The following is a 20,897-nucleotide window of genomic DNA, read 5'->3' as shown; positions in this document are numbered from 1 at the left end:
GGATTTAGTTTATCATACGAGTCCATAAGGCTCGGTGGAAGTACTGCTGATGACACAGATGCCGAGCGCACTGGTGGCACACGTTCTTCAACATAAACACAGTTTATTACCAAGCAGTTTTACTGTCCTTTTACTAATAACAAACTGGTGCTGATGTGCAGGAGATTGGGGGATTTCTTTATTCGTAAAACCGATATAAAAGTACAAATCATGAACATCCCTCATTTTAACACAAGGAGGTTGCTATGGCCATAATATTTCGACTTTAATCTCGTAATATTTTGACTTTTATCTCGAAATCAAAACTTAAAAAGATATTTTTCTTTAAAGTGGCCCTAACACGCTGTCGTACCTTTTTAATTTTATTAACTGTCCAATTTATCTGAACATGACATTGGAGAGAGGTAGGTTTTTTTTTATGTATTTGAAATTCCAGAGATCCAGAACAAAGTCTAATAGTAACACGAGTTAATTTTCAGATTATTAGGTGGTTTTCTTGGTAATCTTCCAAAACGTGTCCTAAATTGGCTGACCTCACCCTTTTTGCCATGCTAACTCCCTTTCCTTTGCGGACGCTGCTGTAATAATTTTGTGTCTAAACCTACGGTCATAGTTTGCACATACAGACATTAATATTTTAAGTGGTTTAAATACTCTTTTTTATTATTTACCTCCGTGGTAAATCCTTTATCAATGCTTAATTAAAGACGGCTTTCTTGCTTAACCGTGAACACTCTTGTGTCAGAATCAACGACTCATCAGAACTGACTGAGGTTAATTACATCACTGCTGGTCTGAAACGGGGAACTCTGGATATGACACACTGAGGTAAGTCTACTCAGAGTTCAAGATTGAGGTTAAAGTTTGTTAAAGCAGCTTTCTAAGACCTTAACCCCGGTCTTAAACCTAGTAAACATCCCTATATTAGCCACATATCCACATTTATGCTCAAACCAATGGTAAATACAAACAATAGTTAGAATGTTATAATTCACAAGGTTTTTATTATTTATTAGTATTCAGTATTACTTTAAGCCTCTGACAACCAAGTTCTGTTTTTTTTGTGCCACTATGAAGTCACAGTTTGATTTTTATTACTGAATTTTTTGTGGTTCAGGTCTAACATATATATAAAAAAGCTCTAGTTGTAATAATTCTTCTTGTATTGAATTCTTGTGGCATTTGGAAAAAGTATGTATTTTGTGGTATAGCAGATGTTTCTGTTACATAACTGCTGAGAGATAGAAAAAGAGAAGTCACTAAAGCATAACGACATCCGTTTTAAATGTTTGACTTCCTCAAAACTCACTTTTTCTTGATGGTGGATGCAGGTCAACAACTAATAGCTTCATTATTTTAAAGCAAGTGTAAGTACAACGTTGTTTTGTTGTTATCTTTGTGGGTTTTTATCACAGTGCATGTTGTAAATTATTGAAACTGCTTTCTATTTCACGCTGTTGTGCAATTGTTCAGTAGTCAAGTGACAAAATTATCAGCATAAAAATACTATTTTGACATGATGCAACTGTTTCCTTCCTTAATTAAGGTTTGACTTCTTCAGACAGCTAAATGAACCAGTGTTTGTATGACAGCATGAAACAGAATGTGTCTGATTATCTTGTCTTCTTATCTTTAAACAAATCTAGTCTATATAAGTCTATATAACCTCTATTACTGTTGTAATGTTTAATCAATGTCCATTTTACCATCTGTTTAATATGTTTATCCAAAAAAACATTTATAAATACTTTAGTTATATGTATAACATGTATAAAGGTACTAGTAAAGTGCCCTAATCATTGGAAATCACTGCCAAGGAAATATAGGCCAACAAAAGACTAAAAGACTAAAACCTAAAACTAAACTTACTGAAAGTGTTTTACAGAAACAGTGATAATTAATATAAGGGGAAATACTGTAAATCACACTTATATAATCCTTTTTACTTTGACTTGAAATAAATTCCAAATAAATTCTGGCCCACTCTTCTTTGCAGAATTGTTTTAATTTGGCTACAAACAAGGGCAAGGAGGTCATGAACTGCCCATTTAAGGTCCTGCAACAGCATCTCAGTGGAATTTAAGTCATGACTTAGATGAAGCCACTCCAAAACCTTCATTTTGTTAGTTTGTTTGTTTTATTTTAACCATTCAGAGGTGGACTTACTTGTGTGCTTCAGATAATTGTCCTGATGCATAACCCAACTGCAGCTAAGCTTTAGGTCATAACATTTTTCAATTATTTGTTTTTCACATAGGGCCAGGCAGGGCTGAACAGCCTTTAATAAATAAAATAATTATTTAAACAATGTGATTAAATGGATAACTCAATTTTGAAAGCATTTATTAAACCTAAATAGCATATAATGGAATTCACAAAGAGCTTGTGCGTAGGCTTATACGAGTGTGATTCCTAGTATTTCCTCCAAAATTCTTAATGGGATTGTTCAGAAAAAAGTAGAGCTATTTATACAAAGAAATGTATTATTTAAAATGATAAAAATGTATAATGTATACAGTATAAATGTGTTAATTGTATATATTGCCCTTTTATTAAACCAGAAGACTATTTCTACACTGCAGAAATTAAAGATTATTTCTCATACCCCTTTAAAAGCTAAATTTAGTGTACAAAAATACCCTTAATCAGATATCTGTATGAACTGGCCAATTCATTACAAACATCCTAGTAATACTGGGTTAAATATAACTTTGTCGCTTTGTGCTTTGTGTCACTGGACATTGTTGCTATGGAAGTAGCCATTAAGTAGCCATTAAGGGATGCACATAGGCAACCATAATACTCAGGCTGTCATTAAAAAGGATGTTTATTTGATAGTAGAAAACAATTGCCACACCATTACATCATCATCACCACTAGCCAAAGGGACAAAGGCAGGGCAGGAAGAATGGATCCATAGATTCATATGGTTAATGATTTGGTTTTGTGCTATTCACCATGTTAATTTCAAGTTACAAGTGGTAATTTTAAGTTACTGTGGCATTCCTGTTAGCTTGGACTAGTCTGGTCATACTCAGCAATTACTCTCTCTCATTACCAAAGGGTTTACCACTACAGAAATTGGAAGTTGCTTTATCTTATTTTTTTCTTTAAAAGGATGGAGGAGTATGGAGACAAACCATGGCAGGAGCAACATAATTAGTAAGTAATTCCTTTGAATACTGTAACAGTGGTAGTTCAGTGGTTAGGATACTGGCCTACTAGTCAGATTTGTTGCTGTTCAATTTCCTATACTGCCAAGGTGCCACTGTTGGGCCCCTGAGTAAGGCCCTTAACCCTTAATTTCTTGCATGGTAATCGGTCATAACTGTAAGCAAATAAGGTAAAAATATCTAAAGAGAACAAACATTTACCACCTGCTAGTCACATGCACCCAAGAGACCTTTAATCCACCAGGGCTACACCCTGTTTACTTCTTCTAAATAAAATCAAAAATGAAATAATAGTCTCAAAGCCCTACTTTTGACAACATTGGGAAAATTAAAAAATATAAATCAATAAATTAAACAACAAACAATATTTTACTCTGTACAGTGAATATCTTTAAAGGTTTTAGAGAATCCAGAGATAGCTTTGTGTGTCTAACAGACAAAAAACACTACTGAATGCCTGTGACCATCAATCTCTCAGATGGCCTTGTATTAAAAAACATGCTTCTGGGTTGAATATCACCACATGGGTTTGAGAGTTATTTGACAAAACATTGCATTGAGCAGTTGTTGTTGCTAAAGGTGACACAACCAGGTATTACGTTCAGGTATATAGTTCATTTTTCTGGCCAAAAAGAATGGACATATCATCATGAGTTTGTTAGACATTTGGTCCATAATCATGGGCATTATAATGGAGTTGACCCCCTCCCTCCTGCACCCTTCCCCAAACTAATGCCACAAGGACCTTACACGGTTACACTTTCGTCAATATAATTGATTGTGTACTTGCATACCATTGCTGTGAGCTGTATAAATAAAAATAAGGATGTAATGTGTGTTATTTTAATGTATATGTATTTATTTACCTTCTACTATAGGTTGGTTGTTTCAGCGCTTTGGAAATCAGAAAAAGCAGTCTACTTCATCTAGTCAAAGTCAAGTCACCTTTTCCAACCTCTTGACAGACATCAAGCCTTCCTCAAGTAGCTGTGTCTCACAGACAGACATCATCTCCACTGGGGTGTCCACTGCCTTGAGTGTGTCTTCCCACTCTAGCTGTCCTTCTTCTCAGAATACATCATCGTCCTTCTCTTCACCGTCTTCAGCGCAGTCACTTCCTCCTGCTCTCAGTGCCCCATTCCGTTTCACCCGTACATATGATGTGTGCGTGTGCCACAGTGATAAGGACAATACCCAGGCCAGTGCTCTGGTTTCTTTTTTGGAGACCTCATACAGAGGACTGCGCTGTTACTGGTATCCTCGGGACTGTTCCTATGGTGCAGCTTTGTCCACTGAGCTCTGTAAGGCCATACAGGCTAGCCACTGCTGGGTGCTGCTGCTCAGTCCACAGTTCATGCAGGACGAGTGGTGCTGGTACCAGATGCAGCAGGTTATCAGTGAAGGCCCTATGTCTCAAAGGATTATTCCCACTATGCTGAACATGAGGATTTCAGAGATCCCAAAGGAACTGCGCTTCTTTTATACTGTGGACTTGAACCGGAATCAAGAGGCTGGCTACACTCAGGTGTATAGAACTGTTCTTCAATGTGAGTAAAGTGATTTAACCTTTTAAAAATTGTAACTGCATACCTGGAAAAGTATAGGTCATGTACAATCCCAAATCAGAAAAAGCTAGAACAGTAAGAAAAATGCAAATAATAAATAATAATTTCTTACATTTACATTTACTTTTATTTCAATGCAGACAGTATGAACCCAAGGTTATTCATGTTTTGTCTGGTCAGATTTCATTGTATTTGTTAATATACCATAATATACATTCCAGCATTTCAGACCTGCATCACAATTCAAAAAAAGTTGGAACTGTAAAGCATTTATCACTTTGTAATGCTGCTATATCTTAAAAGACATGTTGGCACTGATCAATTTTGTCCTATTGTTCCTGCAAACACGTCTTAAAGTGTGCAACAATGTGGGTTGTAGTTGTTGCAAAGTTCTCCACATTGTCTTGTTGAAAAATGCATGAACGTCCCTGGAAACAATGATGTCTTAAAGGCAGCATATGTTGCTTTAAATCTCAATGTACATTTCTAAAGTAATGCTGCCATCACCGAAGTGTAAATTACATTTGCCAAGGGCACTGACACAGCCCCATACCATGACAGACACTGTTTTTTGGATTTTATGCTAGTAACAGTCTGGATGATCCTTTCCGTCTTTAGTCTGGAGAACATGGTGTCCATTTCTTCCAAAAAAGACCTGGAATGCTGATTCGTCTGACCACAATACATGTTTCCACTGTGTGATGGTCAATCCCAGATGCCTCTGAGCCATGGACTTGGTTGACATAAGTAACCATGTAGTAACTTGGCCATGTTGTTATATCAGGAATTGATTAATTCTATATGCAGTTCTGTCAGCCCATCTTTCTCTGACCAAGGCTCTTTCTCTAACAAAGGCTCTTTTTGCCTGGATCCCCAATTTTGCAGGACATCCAACTCAAGGAAGGTTTAAGGTTGTGCCAAGCTTTATCCATTTTAAAATGACTGCAGTCACTGTGATTCTGGCATACATTAAAGCTTTAGCCATTGTTTTATATTTTGACACTGTTTTATGTCTTGTCACAATTTTTTTTGTGTAGATCCGTAGACAGTTTTGTCTGCTACAGACACTTGCCAATTGTGCCTGCTAGGGGGTGCCCAGCTCAGGGAGTTATTTGACATTGGTTTCTCTTAAGTCTAGTGTCAAATAAGAATGGGCAAAAATTCCATTTGAAATTTGTAACAGTTAATGTCCCTAGTTCAAAAACAATTAAATATTTATAGTTGAAATATATTATCATGGGAAAGATGCTATTTTAGAGGGGCCAATTACTTTCTGCCCAAATGTGCATTGTGGGCATTAAGAGGAAACAGTCGATATTCAATAGAATTCAACATTTTATTTATGCAGTTTTCAGTCTAAAAACCCCTTAAAACGGTCCGACTGGAAAATGTGGGTTACTTTGGTGTGCAGCTTTGTCGCCGTGTGTTCGCAAGAGTGAGGTGACTCACTCATTAGGGGAGCTGGAGAACCGCCACTGTGTTCAGTACTAGGTATTTGGAAAAAATCTTATCCATTCTGTGAAGTTACTGACATTATATCCCCCTGCTTTTCAGATTTGAAGGACATGTGCAAAAGAGAAGAGCTTAGCATCACAAGTACAGTGGACTGTGGACAGAAAAGTGAACCATTAGGACCTGGAAATCAGCATGAAAACTTGACTAGCCGACTAGTCGAACAATTATTTTGACTGAAATAGAGCTTAAGCTGACATTTAATTTATATTAATGCCTTGTTTATTATTGACTGTTTTTGATAGTGTCACATTTTGTATTTTTATTTAAAAATTTTATTACAAAATTAAAAATTGCAAAAGATAGAACTGTCATTCCCACAGCATGCCATGGCACTTTAGGTAGGTATTTGCAGGTTTTGTATTATAAGATTTGTATTTCAAAAAATAGTTGATTCCACAACACAGTTTGGGTGTGAATATACTGAGTTAATGGCTTTTAAAAATAGACAGTTCTGTTTTGTAATTGGAAGATTTAATAACATAATTTGACTGTAAAGAGGGAATTAGGCTAAGAAGTGTTTGTAGAAGGAAGTGTTTGTGAGGGTGAAGTGTTTGTAAGGGTGAAGTGCGAGTGGTACATAAAAATAGCTGCTGGAAATAAATCAGTCTCCTTTGTGCTTTTTTTTATTAAAAGACTGATTTATGCGCCTTACATTGAACCCCATGCTTACAGCCAATGCTTAAGCATTTTTTTGTTTTTTTACTCAAATCAAACTTTTTTTTTCTTGCATGCCAGCCTCTAAACTCATTGTAACACTTTACATGCTAGAGTGTTGACACTGCCAGGCACAATCCAGCAGCCCTCATTAACGTCAGACCTTTTTTTTAAGTGCCCTTAATAGCACTCCTCCATATATTCATGGTATACTCTGAGTGAGTTGAACTAGACAGAGAATAAACCAAAAAATAAATAAATGTAAGCATAGAGCTTTAAGTTTACTTGTCACTGAGGTCTATTATGCTAGATCTGGGTTTGAATCTCAGGGGTGGTATCAACCAGCCAGGTGTCTATGATTGGCTGTTATGACATGATGTTTGGGAGGGGGATGGCTAAAGACTTATGATGGATTGACACCCTGTCCAGGGTATTCCTGCCTTGCATCCAATGTTTTCCAATGAAACTGAATCCACTGTGAACCTGACCTGGATAAAGAAGTTGATGAAAAATGTTGTATCACTTTTATTTGTTGTTTATTTGTTCCTTATCCTAACAACACACTTCTGCATTAAATTTAAGCTGTTTTATAATAGCCTACTTCACATAGCTGAACATATTCCTATTAATTAATGTTTACATTCAGCATGATTGTAGTATTCTAGGAGTGTGGGATGGGGCTGACCTTAATAACACTGATAAATGCAAACATATGCCTGTTAAAATCTAGACTCTGGAGCAAAAGAAAAGGTCATATGGTTTAATGAGTCCAGATTTACCTTATTTCAGAGTAATGAGCACTTCAGTAAGAAGAAGAAATGCATGAGGCAATGCATCCATCATGCATAGTGTAATGATCTAAGCTCAGCAACACTGTCTGGTAATAAAAGTCAGATGATTACCTGAATGTACTGAATGACCAGGTTATATCATCAATGTTTTTTCCTCTCTGATTGCATGGGCAAATTTCAGGATGACAATGTCAAGATTACACAACTTGAGTTGTGAAATGAGTGGTTCACGTTAACTGGCTACCACAGAGTCCTGACCTTGTTTCCTTGCTTTGCTTTTAAATACAGAATACAAACTGCTGCGGCTGGCTGTTATGTCCACTTACCCACCAGTTTAAACCAAGTGCAGCAAGGGTAAGCAGTCATCACGGTGCTTTATTTCTTCAGTAACATAAGAAATTATGTAGTAGATTTAGACGGTATTCAGACATTTGAATTTATGGCACACATTATGTTGTGGATTTAGTTTTAAATGAATATATCTACCATTTTCACCCACTCATCTACAATTAATCACCTATTATAAATAAATTAAAAATTCCTATTAAATTGGAAATTAAAAAACTGAAATCTCATATTTTAGATAAATCTCGGGCTGAGGCCAACTGGAGTCCACCTGTTGCAGTTTGAATTGGATTGGATATAGTATGGACACTCACAAACCTGGGTCTATAAAGACCCATAGTTTACACTGCATTGTCAAGACAAAAACAAAGTTATGACATCTAAGAAACTTTGGATGTCCACAGTCAAATTGTAGCAAGGTACAGATCAGGGCAAATATGTACAACAATATCTATTTAGTGTTCCCAGGACCAGTGATTACTTTGTAATTAAGTGTAGCTTTATGGGTAAAAATGGCAATTAAATCCATTAAACATTAAAGTGTGCAAAAGAGTGTCTGCACCATACCTGTCAAGTCTCCCGTTTTGTCCGGGAAACTACCGTATTTTACCCCTCTTTCCCGCCGTCCTCCCGTATTAGTATTTTCCCGTAAATGTCCCGTATTATATTATCATTTAAAAAAACATTCCTGTGCCTCTCCAAACTGAAATGTCACTAACCTCGCGAGAACTGCCACCCAGGCTGCTGCAAGTGGCAGTTCTCGCGAGGTTAGTGCGGACAGCGGGAACAAACCTGGAACAGGGAGAGATGGATGGATGCAAGGAGAGAGAGGGCATTCCTGCCAAAAAAGTAAAGACTGCATGTAAATATCTAGAGAAATGGGACATCGAATTTACCTTTCTAAAGAGGAGAAGAAAATAAAATGTGTTTCACTTTAAGACAAGCAATGTGTATATATGCTGAAAATATGTAAAATAAATATTCAATTCCCTTTTGTGTTTTCATTTAGGCTATATTATAAGAATTACATATGTAGGAATGTCCACAGCATTTCAGTGTCAACAAAGGTAGGCCTATCAGATTCTGATCATCTAATTGTAGTTTGTAAGTGGTTCACAGGTGGTTATTTTAGATTTCTTGTAAACCTGTCTTAAAATGTAATGGATACTGAACCTCGGTTGGGCTGGTGGGACGGCTCGAAGCGTGCGGCGGAAAATTTCCCTTATTTTTAAATCCAAAACTTGACAGGTATGGTCTGCACCCTAACTTAATTGTTGGATGTAACTTCACTTTGTAGAGACTAGCATGTATTATGGTCATACCGCCCCAGGACCAGTAAGTGGATTTGCTCAAACCTGTACACCACTGAGTGAATAGGTGAGTGTGATTGCCTGTGGATATGAGGCATAGTGTGGCGACTGTGCTTAAATCTTGCGTCCTGTGTTTCTGAGAGGTTTGGATTACCCAAAAGTTCTACATTAACGGTCAAAGGTTTATATTATTGTTTTTTTTCGTAATTATTGTTTCACTATTCCAGGAAAAGGTTTTTTACAGATTATACTACTATCATCTGGCTATCATCTGACTTTAGTTAAATGACCTGGCAACTGTCAAATTCGACTGATCTCAGACCAGTTTTGCAGTTTCTCTTATGAGCTGAAAAAATAATACCGGTCTGTTTTAAGCTTTAAAAGCTGATCCCAGGTCTGCTCTGACAGGGAACAACATTCCGCCTAGCTGCTGCGCTCTTTAGCTCCTCCTACTGTTTCCTGTGAGTGAAACCTGGTTACTGTATAAACCTTAAAAACAAATGGAAACTTTATGTTGTTCTAAAATCACCTTGACTTTTGTAAGTAAAATTACATTGTTCATATATGTGTTGTTATTTAAAACGTTCGTATTGAATGTTAAATGGCAAACTGGGAAGTGTTTGTTAATGACAAGAAGTTTCCGAAGTTAACGTGTGGACACAGCATTCCGTACAGCGTCTCCATTAATACGAATAAATACAACTGCGAAATGTACTTCTTTTTTTTTCTTTACGTGAATTAACCACAGATTATGCATGTCAATGATTAACCAGTTACCTTTTAACCGAAACAGAAGTCATTGTTCGATTAATGTAGTCGCTTATAATGGCATTAATATTCATTTCCATAAAACTGTGCTTGCCAACTGAGAGCGCAGCTACAGTCTGTACTGGGAAAAACACCCATTTGAAACACAACCGATATATCCTCAGTGCGCATGCGCTAGTTTGTACTAATTTTATTAATTATGATTGGCATATTTAGTTAGCACTCGTAATTAACTGTTCACTACTGACTGTCCGGGTCCATTCTGTGTGGAGTTTGCATGTTCTCCCCGTGTCTGCGTGGGTTTCCTCCGGGAGCTCCGGTTTCCTCCCACAGTCCAAAACCATGCAGGTTCACCTATAGGTGAATGTGTGTGTGTGTGTGTGTGTGTGTGTGTGTGTGTGCCCTGCCATAGACTGGCACCCCATCCAGGGTGTTACTGTGTGCCTTGCGTCCATTGAAAAGCTGGGATAGGCTCCAGTGACCCTAATCGGATAAGCAGTTAAGAGAGTGAGTGAGTGAGTGAGTGAGTACACAGTTTTTAATCAATAAAGCATGTGTGACTTGTTGATATTTTTTATTAACCTTTGACTAATTATGGTTAATAATTGTGTAAAATAATGGTTTGCTGTATGGATTCCTATTAACATGCCCAGTGTTCAATACCAAGTTGACATCTATAGAGAGGAATTGGTGCCATTTTAAAATGCAACCACTACAGTGGAAAAAATGTGAAATGCAAAACACACATCATTGTTTTTCCATAGTAACATACGAAATATGTGCCAAAATAAAAAGCAAAACAGAATTCCTTCTACTTTCAAGGGTATGTTTGTGAAATTGGAAATTATCAATAGCACAACAGGCATGGATAGTTTTTGATTTGGATGAGTATAGTAGTGTACTGTATGGTACTGTAAAATGGAAAGGGGCTTTGCTCATTATTTTATTCACTTACAGTGTATCACAAAAGTGTATAGCACTTGTATAGCAGTGTAGATTTACTGTCTTCTGAAAATAACTCAACACACAGCCATTAATGTCTAAATGGCTGGCAACATAAGTGAGTACACCCCACAGTGAACATGTCCAAATTGTGTCCAAAGTGTCAATATTTTGTGTGACCACCATTATTATCCAGCACTGCCTTAACCCTCCTGGGCATGGAATTCACCAGAGCTGCACAGGTTGCTACTGGAATCCTCTTCCACTCCTCCATGATGACATCACGGAGCTGGTGGATGTTAGACACCTTGAACTCCTCCACCTTCCACTTGAGGATGCGCCACAGGTGCTCAATTGGGTTTAGTCCATCACCTTTACCTTCAGTTTTCGAAGGGAGGGGATCATGCTCTGTTTCAGAATGTCACAGTACATGTTGGAATTCATGTTTCCCTCAATGAACTGCAGCTCCCCAGTGCCAGCAACACTCATGCAGCCCAAGACCACGATGCTACCACCACCATGCTTGACTGTAGGCAAGATACAGTTACATCATCTGAGCCAAACAAGTTTATCTTGGTCTCGTCAGACCACAGGGCATTCCCGTAATCCATGTTCTTGGACTGCTTGTCTTCAGCAAACTGTTTGCTGGCTTTCTTGTGCGTCAGCTTCCTTCTGGGATGACGACCATGCAGACCGAGTTGATGCAGTGTGCGGCGTATGGTCTGAGCACTGACAGGCTGACCTCCCACGTCTTCAACCTCTGCAGCAATGCTGGCAGCACTCATGTGTCTATTTTTTAAAGCCAACCTCTGGATATGATGCCGAACACGTGGACTCAACTTCTTTGGTCGACCCTGGCGAAGCCTGTTCCGAGTGGAACCTGTCCTGGAAAACCGCTGTATGACCTTGGCCACCGTGCTGTAGCTCAGTTTCAGGGTGTTAGCAATCTTCTTATAGCCCAGGCCATCTTTGTGGAGAGCAACAATTCTATTTCTCACATCCTCAGAGAGTTCTTTGCCATGAGGTGCCATGTTGAATATCCAGTGGCCAGTATGAGAGAATTGTACCAAAACACCAAATTTAACAGCGCTGCTCCCCATTTACACCTGGGACCTTGACACATGACACCAGGGAGGGACAACGACACATTTGGGCACAATTTGGACATGTTCACTGTGGGGTGTACTCACTTATGTTGCCAGCTATTTAGACATTAATGGCTGTGTGTTGAGTTATTTTCAGAAGACAGTAAATCTACACTGCTATACAAGTTGTACACTGACTACTCTAAGTTATATCCAAGTTTCATGTCTATAGTGTTGTCCCATGAAAAGATATAATGAAATATTTGCAGAAATGTGAGGGGTGTACTCACTTTTGTGATACACTGTACACCTAGAAGCAATAGATGTAAGAGGCATGTAACATTTTCACAGACTTAATTGATATGTCTTGGGACTTTCCTCATTCAGTTTGCTTTCTTGCCTGTCTTATGGCTTCATAATCCTGAGTAGTGGTGAAGGTCGAATTTAGAATTGGCTTTATTATGCTTTACTGAAATAGAACAGTTAAATAACACATAAATGTGTCTTTCTTTTATTGTTACACAGTGAGCAACCTGTATTAAAGATGGCCTGTGACTCAATTGATCCTTATGTATTTTCAACTGACACATTGCCCTCTGATCCACGGTTCTTGCCTTCACTGGTTAATGGAACCCTGGGATGGAGAGTATTTGGGAAAGTCATGCATAAGGCTGGAGTCTATAATGGAGAGGGTGGATCCTGTCACAGAGCTGATTTACCATGTCCGCTCGCAGTAACAATGAAGACCAAGGATGGAAAACACACTTATAGTTTGGACACACATACCGGTATATACAGGATACAACCCCAAATCAGTTTGGACAGTATGGAAAATGCAAATAAAAAAAAAATCACAGTGTTTCTAACATTTACTTTGACTTTTATTTGATTTATTTGACGGTATAAACCAAGATATTTCATGTTTTGTCTGGTCAAATTTAATTTGTTAATGTACCGTACATCCATTCCTGCATTTTAAGCCAGCCACACAAAAAAAGTTGGACCAGTAAAGCATTTAACAATTTTTAATGTTGCCATTCTTTCTCAACAAACTTGAGAGACATTTTGGCACCGATGATACCAAATGATAAAGTGTTTAAGATGTTATTTTGTCCTATTTTCCTGCAAACACATCTTAAGGCAATTGTTCTGGGTTGTCATTGTCACATTTTCCATACTGTCTTAACCTTTGCTTATTTGGGGTTGTAGTATATTACTCCTAACCACCACAGATTTATTCATCTGGTCTTTAACTAGTGTAACTTCCTTCATTTCTTTTGCAGGTATATTCTCACACGCAATTCTTACCTCTTGTGTGGAGGCATCTCAGCTGTTCTATGCTCACCGACAGTACCCCAACCTGCTGGTTATGGAAGTGCTACTAAAGAGACACTCTCCTTCTGAGGAACCCATTACAATCATGCTTGACAATTCTTTTACACCACACAGTGATGACATCGATTTTCAAAAAGCTTCTGACTATAAAGGAGGAAGGTACCTTTAAGCACATGCACTATATTACTAAGCAGTGGAGAGGGGAATGTAAATAAGAATGCTTATCATTTTTGCCAAAGGAAATGACATTTTTTACATTTAAACCATTTAAACCTTACCGGTGCTACTAAATTGTTAAACAAAATTTGCTCCTGTAACCATCACTATTTAGAATAATTGTATTGTTTAATTGCCAGAATCCCTGTGATTGACCAGGATCCCAGTGTGAAATCCACCAATCAGACATTACTGTAATCTTACTGTTACTGTTTCAGTTGTAAAGTATACACTGATCAGCCACAACTTGAATAGCATTGATTGGTCTTGTTATGTTACAATAACACCTGTCAAGTGGTGGGATATATTGGGCAGCAAGTAACCTGTCAATTCTAGAACTTGATGTGTTATATCAAGTTCAACAGGGTTTCCCATTACTAGTGTAAAACAGAGTGACCTCTGTATATTTTTTAGCTATAATAACTACCACTCCCCTGGGTAAGCTTCTCAAGTGGCTTTAAAATATGTATGTGGGAATTTGTGCTCATTCAGTCAAATAAGCATTTGTATAGCTGGCCACTAATGTTGGTCAGGAAAGCCTCAGTTAATGTTCCAGTTCATTACAAAGCTGTTCAGTGGGGCTGAGGTCAGGGTTCTGTGCAGGCCACTGGAGTTTCTTTAAATCAAGCTTTTCCTCATGTCTTTATAGATCTTACGTTGTGCACAGTTGGACAGCAATGCTGGAACAGGAAAGGGCCTTCCCTAAACTGTTGCTGCAAAGTTGGAAGCATAATATTTTTTTAAGTAATTGATTTATTACACCTGTTAGGGATTGATGTTGTTGAAACAAATTTTTTTAATAATATCGTTGCCCATATAATGCATGTCCTATGTTTAAATTTAAATTATTGTTAAAGGCAGCACAGTGGTGCAGCAGGTAGAGTGGGTGCTGCTCTGCAATATGGGTCCTGGGTATTCGGGATGAGCTGTTTGACCCCCACCTTTCTACAAACATTTGGCATGTTCTCCCTAAGTCTTCATAGAAAAGTGCATTGGCTGCTCTTAATTGCCCCTTCATGTGAATGTCTTTGTGATGGACAGGCTCCTTGTGCAAGCTGGACTCCTGCCTTGTGGCCAGTCACTGATCAGGATAGATCAGGATAGATTGGGATATTTTAAATAAACAAGTATTTGTGTTGAGGTCATGATTTAATTGGTTTGTTTTGTTTGTGGTTTTACTTTCTATAACTAGAGATTGCATAAAAAATTATTAGAAAATTGACCTCCAAAAGCAAGTTTAATGACTAAATGGGCATTTACTCTGTAGCTTTATAAAAAGATGTGTATCTCCTCAGCTGATGCAACATTTGTGCATCAGTTAAACCATGAAAACATTTACACCCTAATACTAATATTTAAACAAACAGAATTAGATTTTGATTCTTTTGAAAACCAATCTGTTTTATGTTGTTTTGGATTTTTTTGGTGTTTAAAGTTACCAAAAGTAAAGCTTTGATGTTTAAACCAGGCACATCTTTGGGCAGACTATGTCAGCAGAAGTTCCTGGATGCCTTCGTCCCAGTGTGCACATGATCTGGACCCCTGTGATCTCCAGCATTACTTTACTTCCGGACCAGAGCCAGGCTCACTGGTACTTCTTGGTTGCTGTTTCAGAGAGCAGCGAGAGTGCCCAGTCTTGTTTTGACACTGGTCTGGAGCTTGTTCAACAGGGCAATCTGCAGAATTCCCATGTAACGGCATGGGCAGAGATATGGCTAGGTAGCAGAGTGGAGCTGGTGGGACCTACACCACTGAGCCAAGCTGTGATTGGCTGCATGTTCTACCTTCTTAGTGCATTTCCGTCCCTGACAGAGGCACCCAGTCAATTTGGGGGCATTAGTCCTGGAGGTCTGTCTAATGGGGGACATGGACAGGGACAGGACTACTGGGGACATGTGCTGTGGGATCAGGTAAAACTCTTAAAATGCAGTAATAAATAATTAAATAAATAATTAATTAATTAATTAACTAATCCCAGATTCTTGTTTATACTGTATTTCACAAAATGTCCTAACTTTTCTAGAGATGGGGTTTAGAGATAAATGGCTTTGTTTTTCTGTTTTTCCCACTAGGACATATGGATGTATCTAAGCATTGCACTTTTTCATCCGAAAGTGGCCAGAGCTGTTTTGGACTACAGAATGCACACAATAGAAGGTGCACAAGTCAATGCACAGCAGCAGGGCTGTAAGGTACACTAGTAAACTAACTATCAGTTGGGGGTTGGGGCTGAAGGACATTTATGCAAGAGTATAAATGTAGTATTCACATTATATGAGTGCTAATCAATGGGTAGATAAATTGGTTATCACATTGATTAATAGTATAAAGTTTGTATTATTAGTTTGTGTATGTGACATTCTGTACTTTTTTATTTATTAGGGATTAAAGTTTCCATGGGAAAGTGCTTTTACTGGTCAAGAGGTGTGTTTTATGGACATCTATGGTCAGCAAGAGATTCATATTAATGGAGATGTATCATTTGCTTTTCAGCAGTACCTCTACTTAACACAGGTGCTACACATATTTATTAATTGTCCCTCAAAAGGTTTTTAAAGGTCAAATGCATGAATGATTATTCTTTTTCCCTTATCTGAAAGGACCTGCAACTATTCAGAGAAGGATGTGGCAGTGATGTGGTTTGGGGCATAGCTGATTATTGGGTGTCCAGAGTTGTTTGGAACCCTGATGACCAGCACTACCACATCAAAGGTATGAGACACATTTAAAAGAACTGGTATTTTGAGTGTTTTGGAAAGTTTCGTGTCTGTGTTTGAATGTTCTTGCTTGTCCTTCAGGAGTGATGCCTCCTGATGAGTACAACAGCAATGTTGACAATTCAGTGTACACTAACACTGTGGCCAAATACAGGTGTGTGTGTGTGTCCACATACATTACTTGCAGACGTGTTGATGTATTTATATAGACAGCTGAATTCCTTATAGAAGTTTTATCTTGCCCCCTCTCTCTCAGTCTGCAGTTTGCTGTGGAGTTGGCTCATTTGCTCCAGCATCCTTCATCTTCAGAATGGCAGGAAGTGGCTGATAAACTGAAAATCCCCTATGACCCGGAGCTGAAATATCACCCAGAGTTTGATGGTTACAAAATGGGTGAGACATTTTCATTGTTTTTTAGCAATTTAATAGAAAGAAATGTGAATTATTAGAATTATCTTTTTGTAAATGTCTAGGCCAGCTGCAAGATTTGTGTCTAATGAAAGTCAGTTAAAATGTTGGAAATAAACATTGCTGAAAGTGACAGTGTCCACAGTTTTTTCTAATGAATACAGCACAGTCTGCAGTTTATATCTTACAAAAATGTTTTCAAGATGAATTCCTGGCTGTGTTCCAAATGTCACCCTATGTCCTATACAGTGTATAACTAGTTTATTTCTAGTGTACTAATTTGACATACCATTTAGTACAGTGGTGTGCAGTTTTCATCATATCAGTTTAAGCTTATATAAAAAAATTCACATAGACATATTTGTTAATATATAGTTTGCATTTTTGTCCAACACCAACATAATAAAATGTGCTGTAAAACTCTCTCAAAACCAACAAATATGTATTTAAAAATAACATAGATTAGGTTGAATTCTTTGGTCATAGCAGATAATACTCTCAACTATCAGAGTAATCAAATTAATTTTTTATAAGAAAGATATTGATTTCAAATACTTAAAGTTACCTATTGCAGCTTTTTTGTTATGTAGAACAGCAAAGTACCTTTGGCTGGCCTCCACTGTGTTTGTATTTTTACTAGAAATGTTACAGTCTTTAATTAGTGAGCAAATTTCCGAACTGGTGTTTTGTTTTGAACAAATCTAACAATGTGGGTAGTTTGATGACTGAAGGATGAACCTGCAAAAAATAGTCAATATCTGTCAAGAATTTTTTTCACTTCGAAAGGTTGCTTGGGATTGTTTGAATCTTGTGGACCAGGTATAACTCCACATCTACATTCGACCATGCATATTTAACTTGCAGGAAGTCCAGTGAAGCAGGCAGACACAGTGCTGCTAGGATACCCTTTGGGTTTGCCTATGAGTTCAGAGGTGAGACGAAATGACCTAGAATTCTACGAAGCTGTCACTGACCCTCATGGTCCAGCTATGACTTGGGTAAGGATAATTTTTGTCATAATCTTTACAGTTGCTAAACTGTGAAATAATTGCAGCTTAAAAGCAGCAGAAATGCTGTAATTTGTAACGTATGCAAATGGAAATGTGTTTTTTTACAAAGTTAATTTTGTAAACGTGTGTGCCTCTACTAGAGTATGTTTGCAGTGGGTTGGCTGGAGCTTGGGAAAGCTGAGAAAGCACAACAGCTTCTCCTAAAGTGCTTTAAAAATATTCAAGGACCCTTTAATGTAAGAATTTAGCTGTCCCTCTCTTGTATATACTTTAATGCATTGTGTTTTTGAATGTTTTTGTTTTTTCAAGTACTTTCCTACATATGTGCAGGTGTGGAGTGAGGAACCTGGTGGCTCAGGTGCCGTCAACTTTCTCACTGGCATGGGTGGATTTCTGCAGGCTGTGCTGTTTGGGTACACTGGCTTCCGGTAAGTGTACTGACGTTGGTCTTTCAAAAACAACTTCAGGCTGTGCATGAAAACAAACAACATATATCCTCATGGTAGTCAAAACCTTATGTATGTATCTTCCAAATACTTTTTTATTACTGGACTGTTTGAGTATAAATTAATGCAAGAATACAATGATTAAAATGGCTAGAAATGTTAAGCAAAATGTAATCAGTCAAAATCATATAATCATATACAGTATATTGATGAGTTCTGAGTGGTTCATTTGTCTTTAGATTCAGTGCTTTTATGCATTTAACTAGCTCTTCTTGGACATTGGTCATCAATGCAGTCTCTCAAAGCACATACTATGCTGAATATTATAGTATTAAAGGCAGGCAGGCACTTTATTAAGTATTTATTTCCCGAAGGAAATTAACTGTATATAACCATATACAGATGTGCCAGATCTGCCATAAAACACAAGCCATCCATACCCTAATAATGAACCTTTTTTCAAAGGTACTTAGATCTCTTGCCAACTTGAACCAAAATTGAGGTCAGCTAGACCTTTTTATACAAACCACAGAACATGGCAGCATGTTTACTGCTTAATTTTATCATAGAGTACTAATCATTTATACTTCTTTATTTAAGTTGTCCGTTTAATCTGTCACAAACCTACATTTTTTCTAACAAGCTATATGTACTGTCCTTTAGAATCAAAAGAGACTGTCTGTGCTTTGCTCCACTGCTACCTGATGAAGTGACTCAGTTCAGTGTGAAAGGTGTGAGCTACCTTGGTAATAAGCTGGACTGGTTAATGAGCAGAGAGGACGTCAGTGTTGTAGTAAGAAAGCAGACTGAAGATTCTGGGACTGATGAGCCTTGTCCTCTAGAGATTGTACTAAAGACTTCTGGAAACCCAATTCCACTTCATCCAGGTAGGTAATAGTAATAACTTGCAAATCACATAATGACCAAAAATATCATGCTAATTTGACAATACAAACTGAAGATTTAGGATCCAAATATCCACATATGACAGATGATTTATGTACAGCTCTGCACAAACCTATATTGATGTATTTGTATCTAGTTTGTCACCTTTAATAAATGTTTTTAAATCTGTGTCTGCAGGCCAGTTGGTGACTTTTCCATGGCAACCTGGAAGGATACAAAAACAAATCTCTACCTCATATTGCTGGCCTCTGTAATCCACATATAGTTCACTGAGATAAGATATACCTTTTAAAGATTCACACTATACAATCATATGTATACTATGTAAAACATTTGCTAGTGTTTAAAGATCCATTTAAAACACTAATTATTTATAGTATCATGAAGAACAAGAAGTGGTATCATTTTAACTGCACAAATTGTGTTCCCTTTATAAAGCAAAATAAATCTAATGAATCATGCCACAATTTTCTCATGAATTTAATTAATTGAGTGATGATTTAAGATCCAAATGGTTCATGCTCTATTAAAGGTGTCTAAATTGTATTTCTATTATAATTGCTCTGGATTTAATCATTATACCTGCTGTAAGAAAAGTAATTGTTCCTTTTGCCTCTTTTATTGCATTATTGCATTCTTGAATCTCAGTGGTGCTATTGGCCGGCTGGCGTCCACACATATGACTGACCCTGTTCAGGGTATTCCTGGCTTGCGCCCAGTGGAACCAGACCTGCAGTGACCCTGACCAGGATAAAGCGGTTAATGAAATTGAAAGAAAAGAAAAAAAAACATCATTACACATTGGGAACTTGTAAAACATTATTTAATGTATTAATTTAACAAGGTTATTCAACACCTATATATCACTTCTGTAAAAAATTATTGCACCTTTGGATACTCCAGCTAATTGTAACTAATTGATAATAGCCAGGCTTGATTTTAGCCAAAGCTCTGTAGACTTTAAATTTCACTTGTCTTAAAGCTGATCATCAAAGTCAAGCAGTTCTTTTAGAGTTTCTACCAAACACTATGCAGTAATTTAAGTTCATTTAAAAAAACCTTAAAAATTGACCTGTATGATATTGAAAAAGGTTTAAAGCCAATTTTACAGCTTTAGGACTCCAACGAACCTGCAGCGATAGCCATTATCTCTAACTAGAGCAGTGGTGAATCTGTCGAGGAATGGATGGCCTGCTGAAGTGGTGTTTATTTGCTAAACTTAACTTTTTGGAAAAAATGTTAAGTAAAATGTGACATGCAAAATCGAACACATATTTTGTGTATTATGTATTAATTGTCCCATATGTGAAATTTAGCAAATAAATAGTGAGTGTGGTTTGTGTTCTGTAAAGGATGTGTTTTTCAGTAGTGTTTGGGAGTGTTCCAATTTTTATATAAGATGGCAAAATATAAATAATAGCAATTGCACTTAGTTAAAACAGTTGCCCATATGGACACATTTTCTAATAAGAAAAATATATTAGCCAAATGATCAGATATCCCTTCTGGATGGAGTGGATTTTATTAGCTAATGCCAGAAAGTGTTCAAGTGTGTCTTCCAGAATGCTAGACCCAATCAATGATTGGTTTACTCGCCTTTATTATGCCACAACTCTGGTGGTGAAAGGGTAAATACACTGGTTTGGGATTTCAATCTCAGTGGTGTTATCGGCCAGTCAGGCATCTACTCAGACATGATTGGCTATGTCTG

The 20,897-nt window shown here is 37.4% G+C and overlaps 2 protein-coding genes across 2 annotated transcripts; both read left to right on the top strand.

Moving 5' to 3' along the window:
* The first annotated feature begins 388 nt into the window (after window positions 1–388).
* On the top strand, window positions 389–6,493 carry tirap (toll-interleukin 1 receptor (TIR) domain containing adaptor protein). Its single transcript, XM_063003966.1, has 3 exons — window positions 389–404; window positions 4,052–4,720; window positions 6,293–6,493. Exons 1-3 carry the CDS (start codon window positions 389–391, stop codon window positions 6,424–6,426), a joined length of 819 nt encoding a protein of 272 aa, XP_062860036.1. The 3' UTR covers window positions 6,427–6,493.
* Window positions 6,494–9,725: 3,232 nt separating this feature from the next.
* Window positions 9,726–20,517, top strand: pgghg (protein-glucosylgalactosylhydroxylysine glucosidase). Its single transcript, XM_063003526.1, has 14 exons — window positions 9,726–9,892; window positions 12,674–12,936; window positions 13,432–13,642; window positions 15,168–15,609; window positions 15,772–15,891; window positions 16,082–16,213; window positions 16,300–16,411; window positions 16,498–16,570; window positions 16,673–16,809; window positions 17,689–17,822; window positions 17,975–18,070; window positions 18,165–18,262; window positions 18,944–19,167; window positions 19,364–20,517. Exons 2-14 carry the CDS (start codon window positions 12,693–12,695, stop codon window positions 19,438–19,440), a joined length of 2,100 nt encoding a protein of 699 aa, XP_062859596.1. The 5' UTR covers window positions 9,726–9,892; window positions 12,674–12,692; the 3' UTR covers window positions 19,441–20,517.
* Window positions 20,518–20,897: the final 380 nt, after the last annotated feature.

This window comes from Trichomycterus rosablanca, chromosome 1 (genome assembly GCF_030014385.1).
Source record: "Trichomycterus rosablanca isolate fTriRos1 chromosome 1, fTriRos1.hap1, whole genome shotgun sequence".
In the NCBI taxonomy this organism is placed as follows: Eukaryota; Metazoa; Chordata; class Actinopteri; order Siluriformes; family Trichomycteridae; genus Trichomycterus; species Trichomycterus rosablanca.
The sequence above is the reverse complement of the archived record's forward strand: the minus strand, read 5'-3'. Positions and strand labels throughout refer to the sequence as shown.

Excerpts from the sequence above, each read along its gene's own strand:
- tirap (XM_063003966.1), top strand. Across the intron at positions 4,721-6,292 it reads GTATAGAACTGTTCTTCAAT|ATTTGAAGGACATGTGCAAA; the intron begins GTGAGTAAAGTG and ends CCTGCTTTTCAG.
- pgghg (XM_063003526.1), top strand. The coding sequence starts at position 12,693 with ATGGCCTGTGACTCAATTGATCCTTATGTATTTTCAACTGACACATTG. Across the intron at positions 13,643-15,167 it reads TCTGACTATAAAGGAGGAAG|GCACATCTTTGGGCAGACTA; the intron begins GTACCTTTAAGC and ends TGTTTAAACCAG. Across the intron at positions 18,263-18,943 it reads TTTGGGTACACTGGCTTCCG|AATCAAAAGAGACTGTCTGT; the intron begins GTAAGTGTACTG and ends ACTGTCCTTTAG.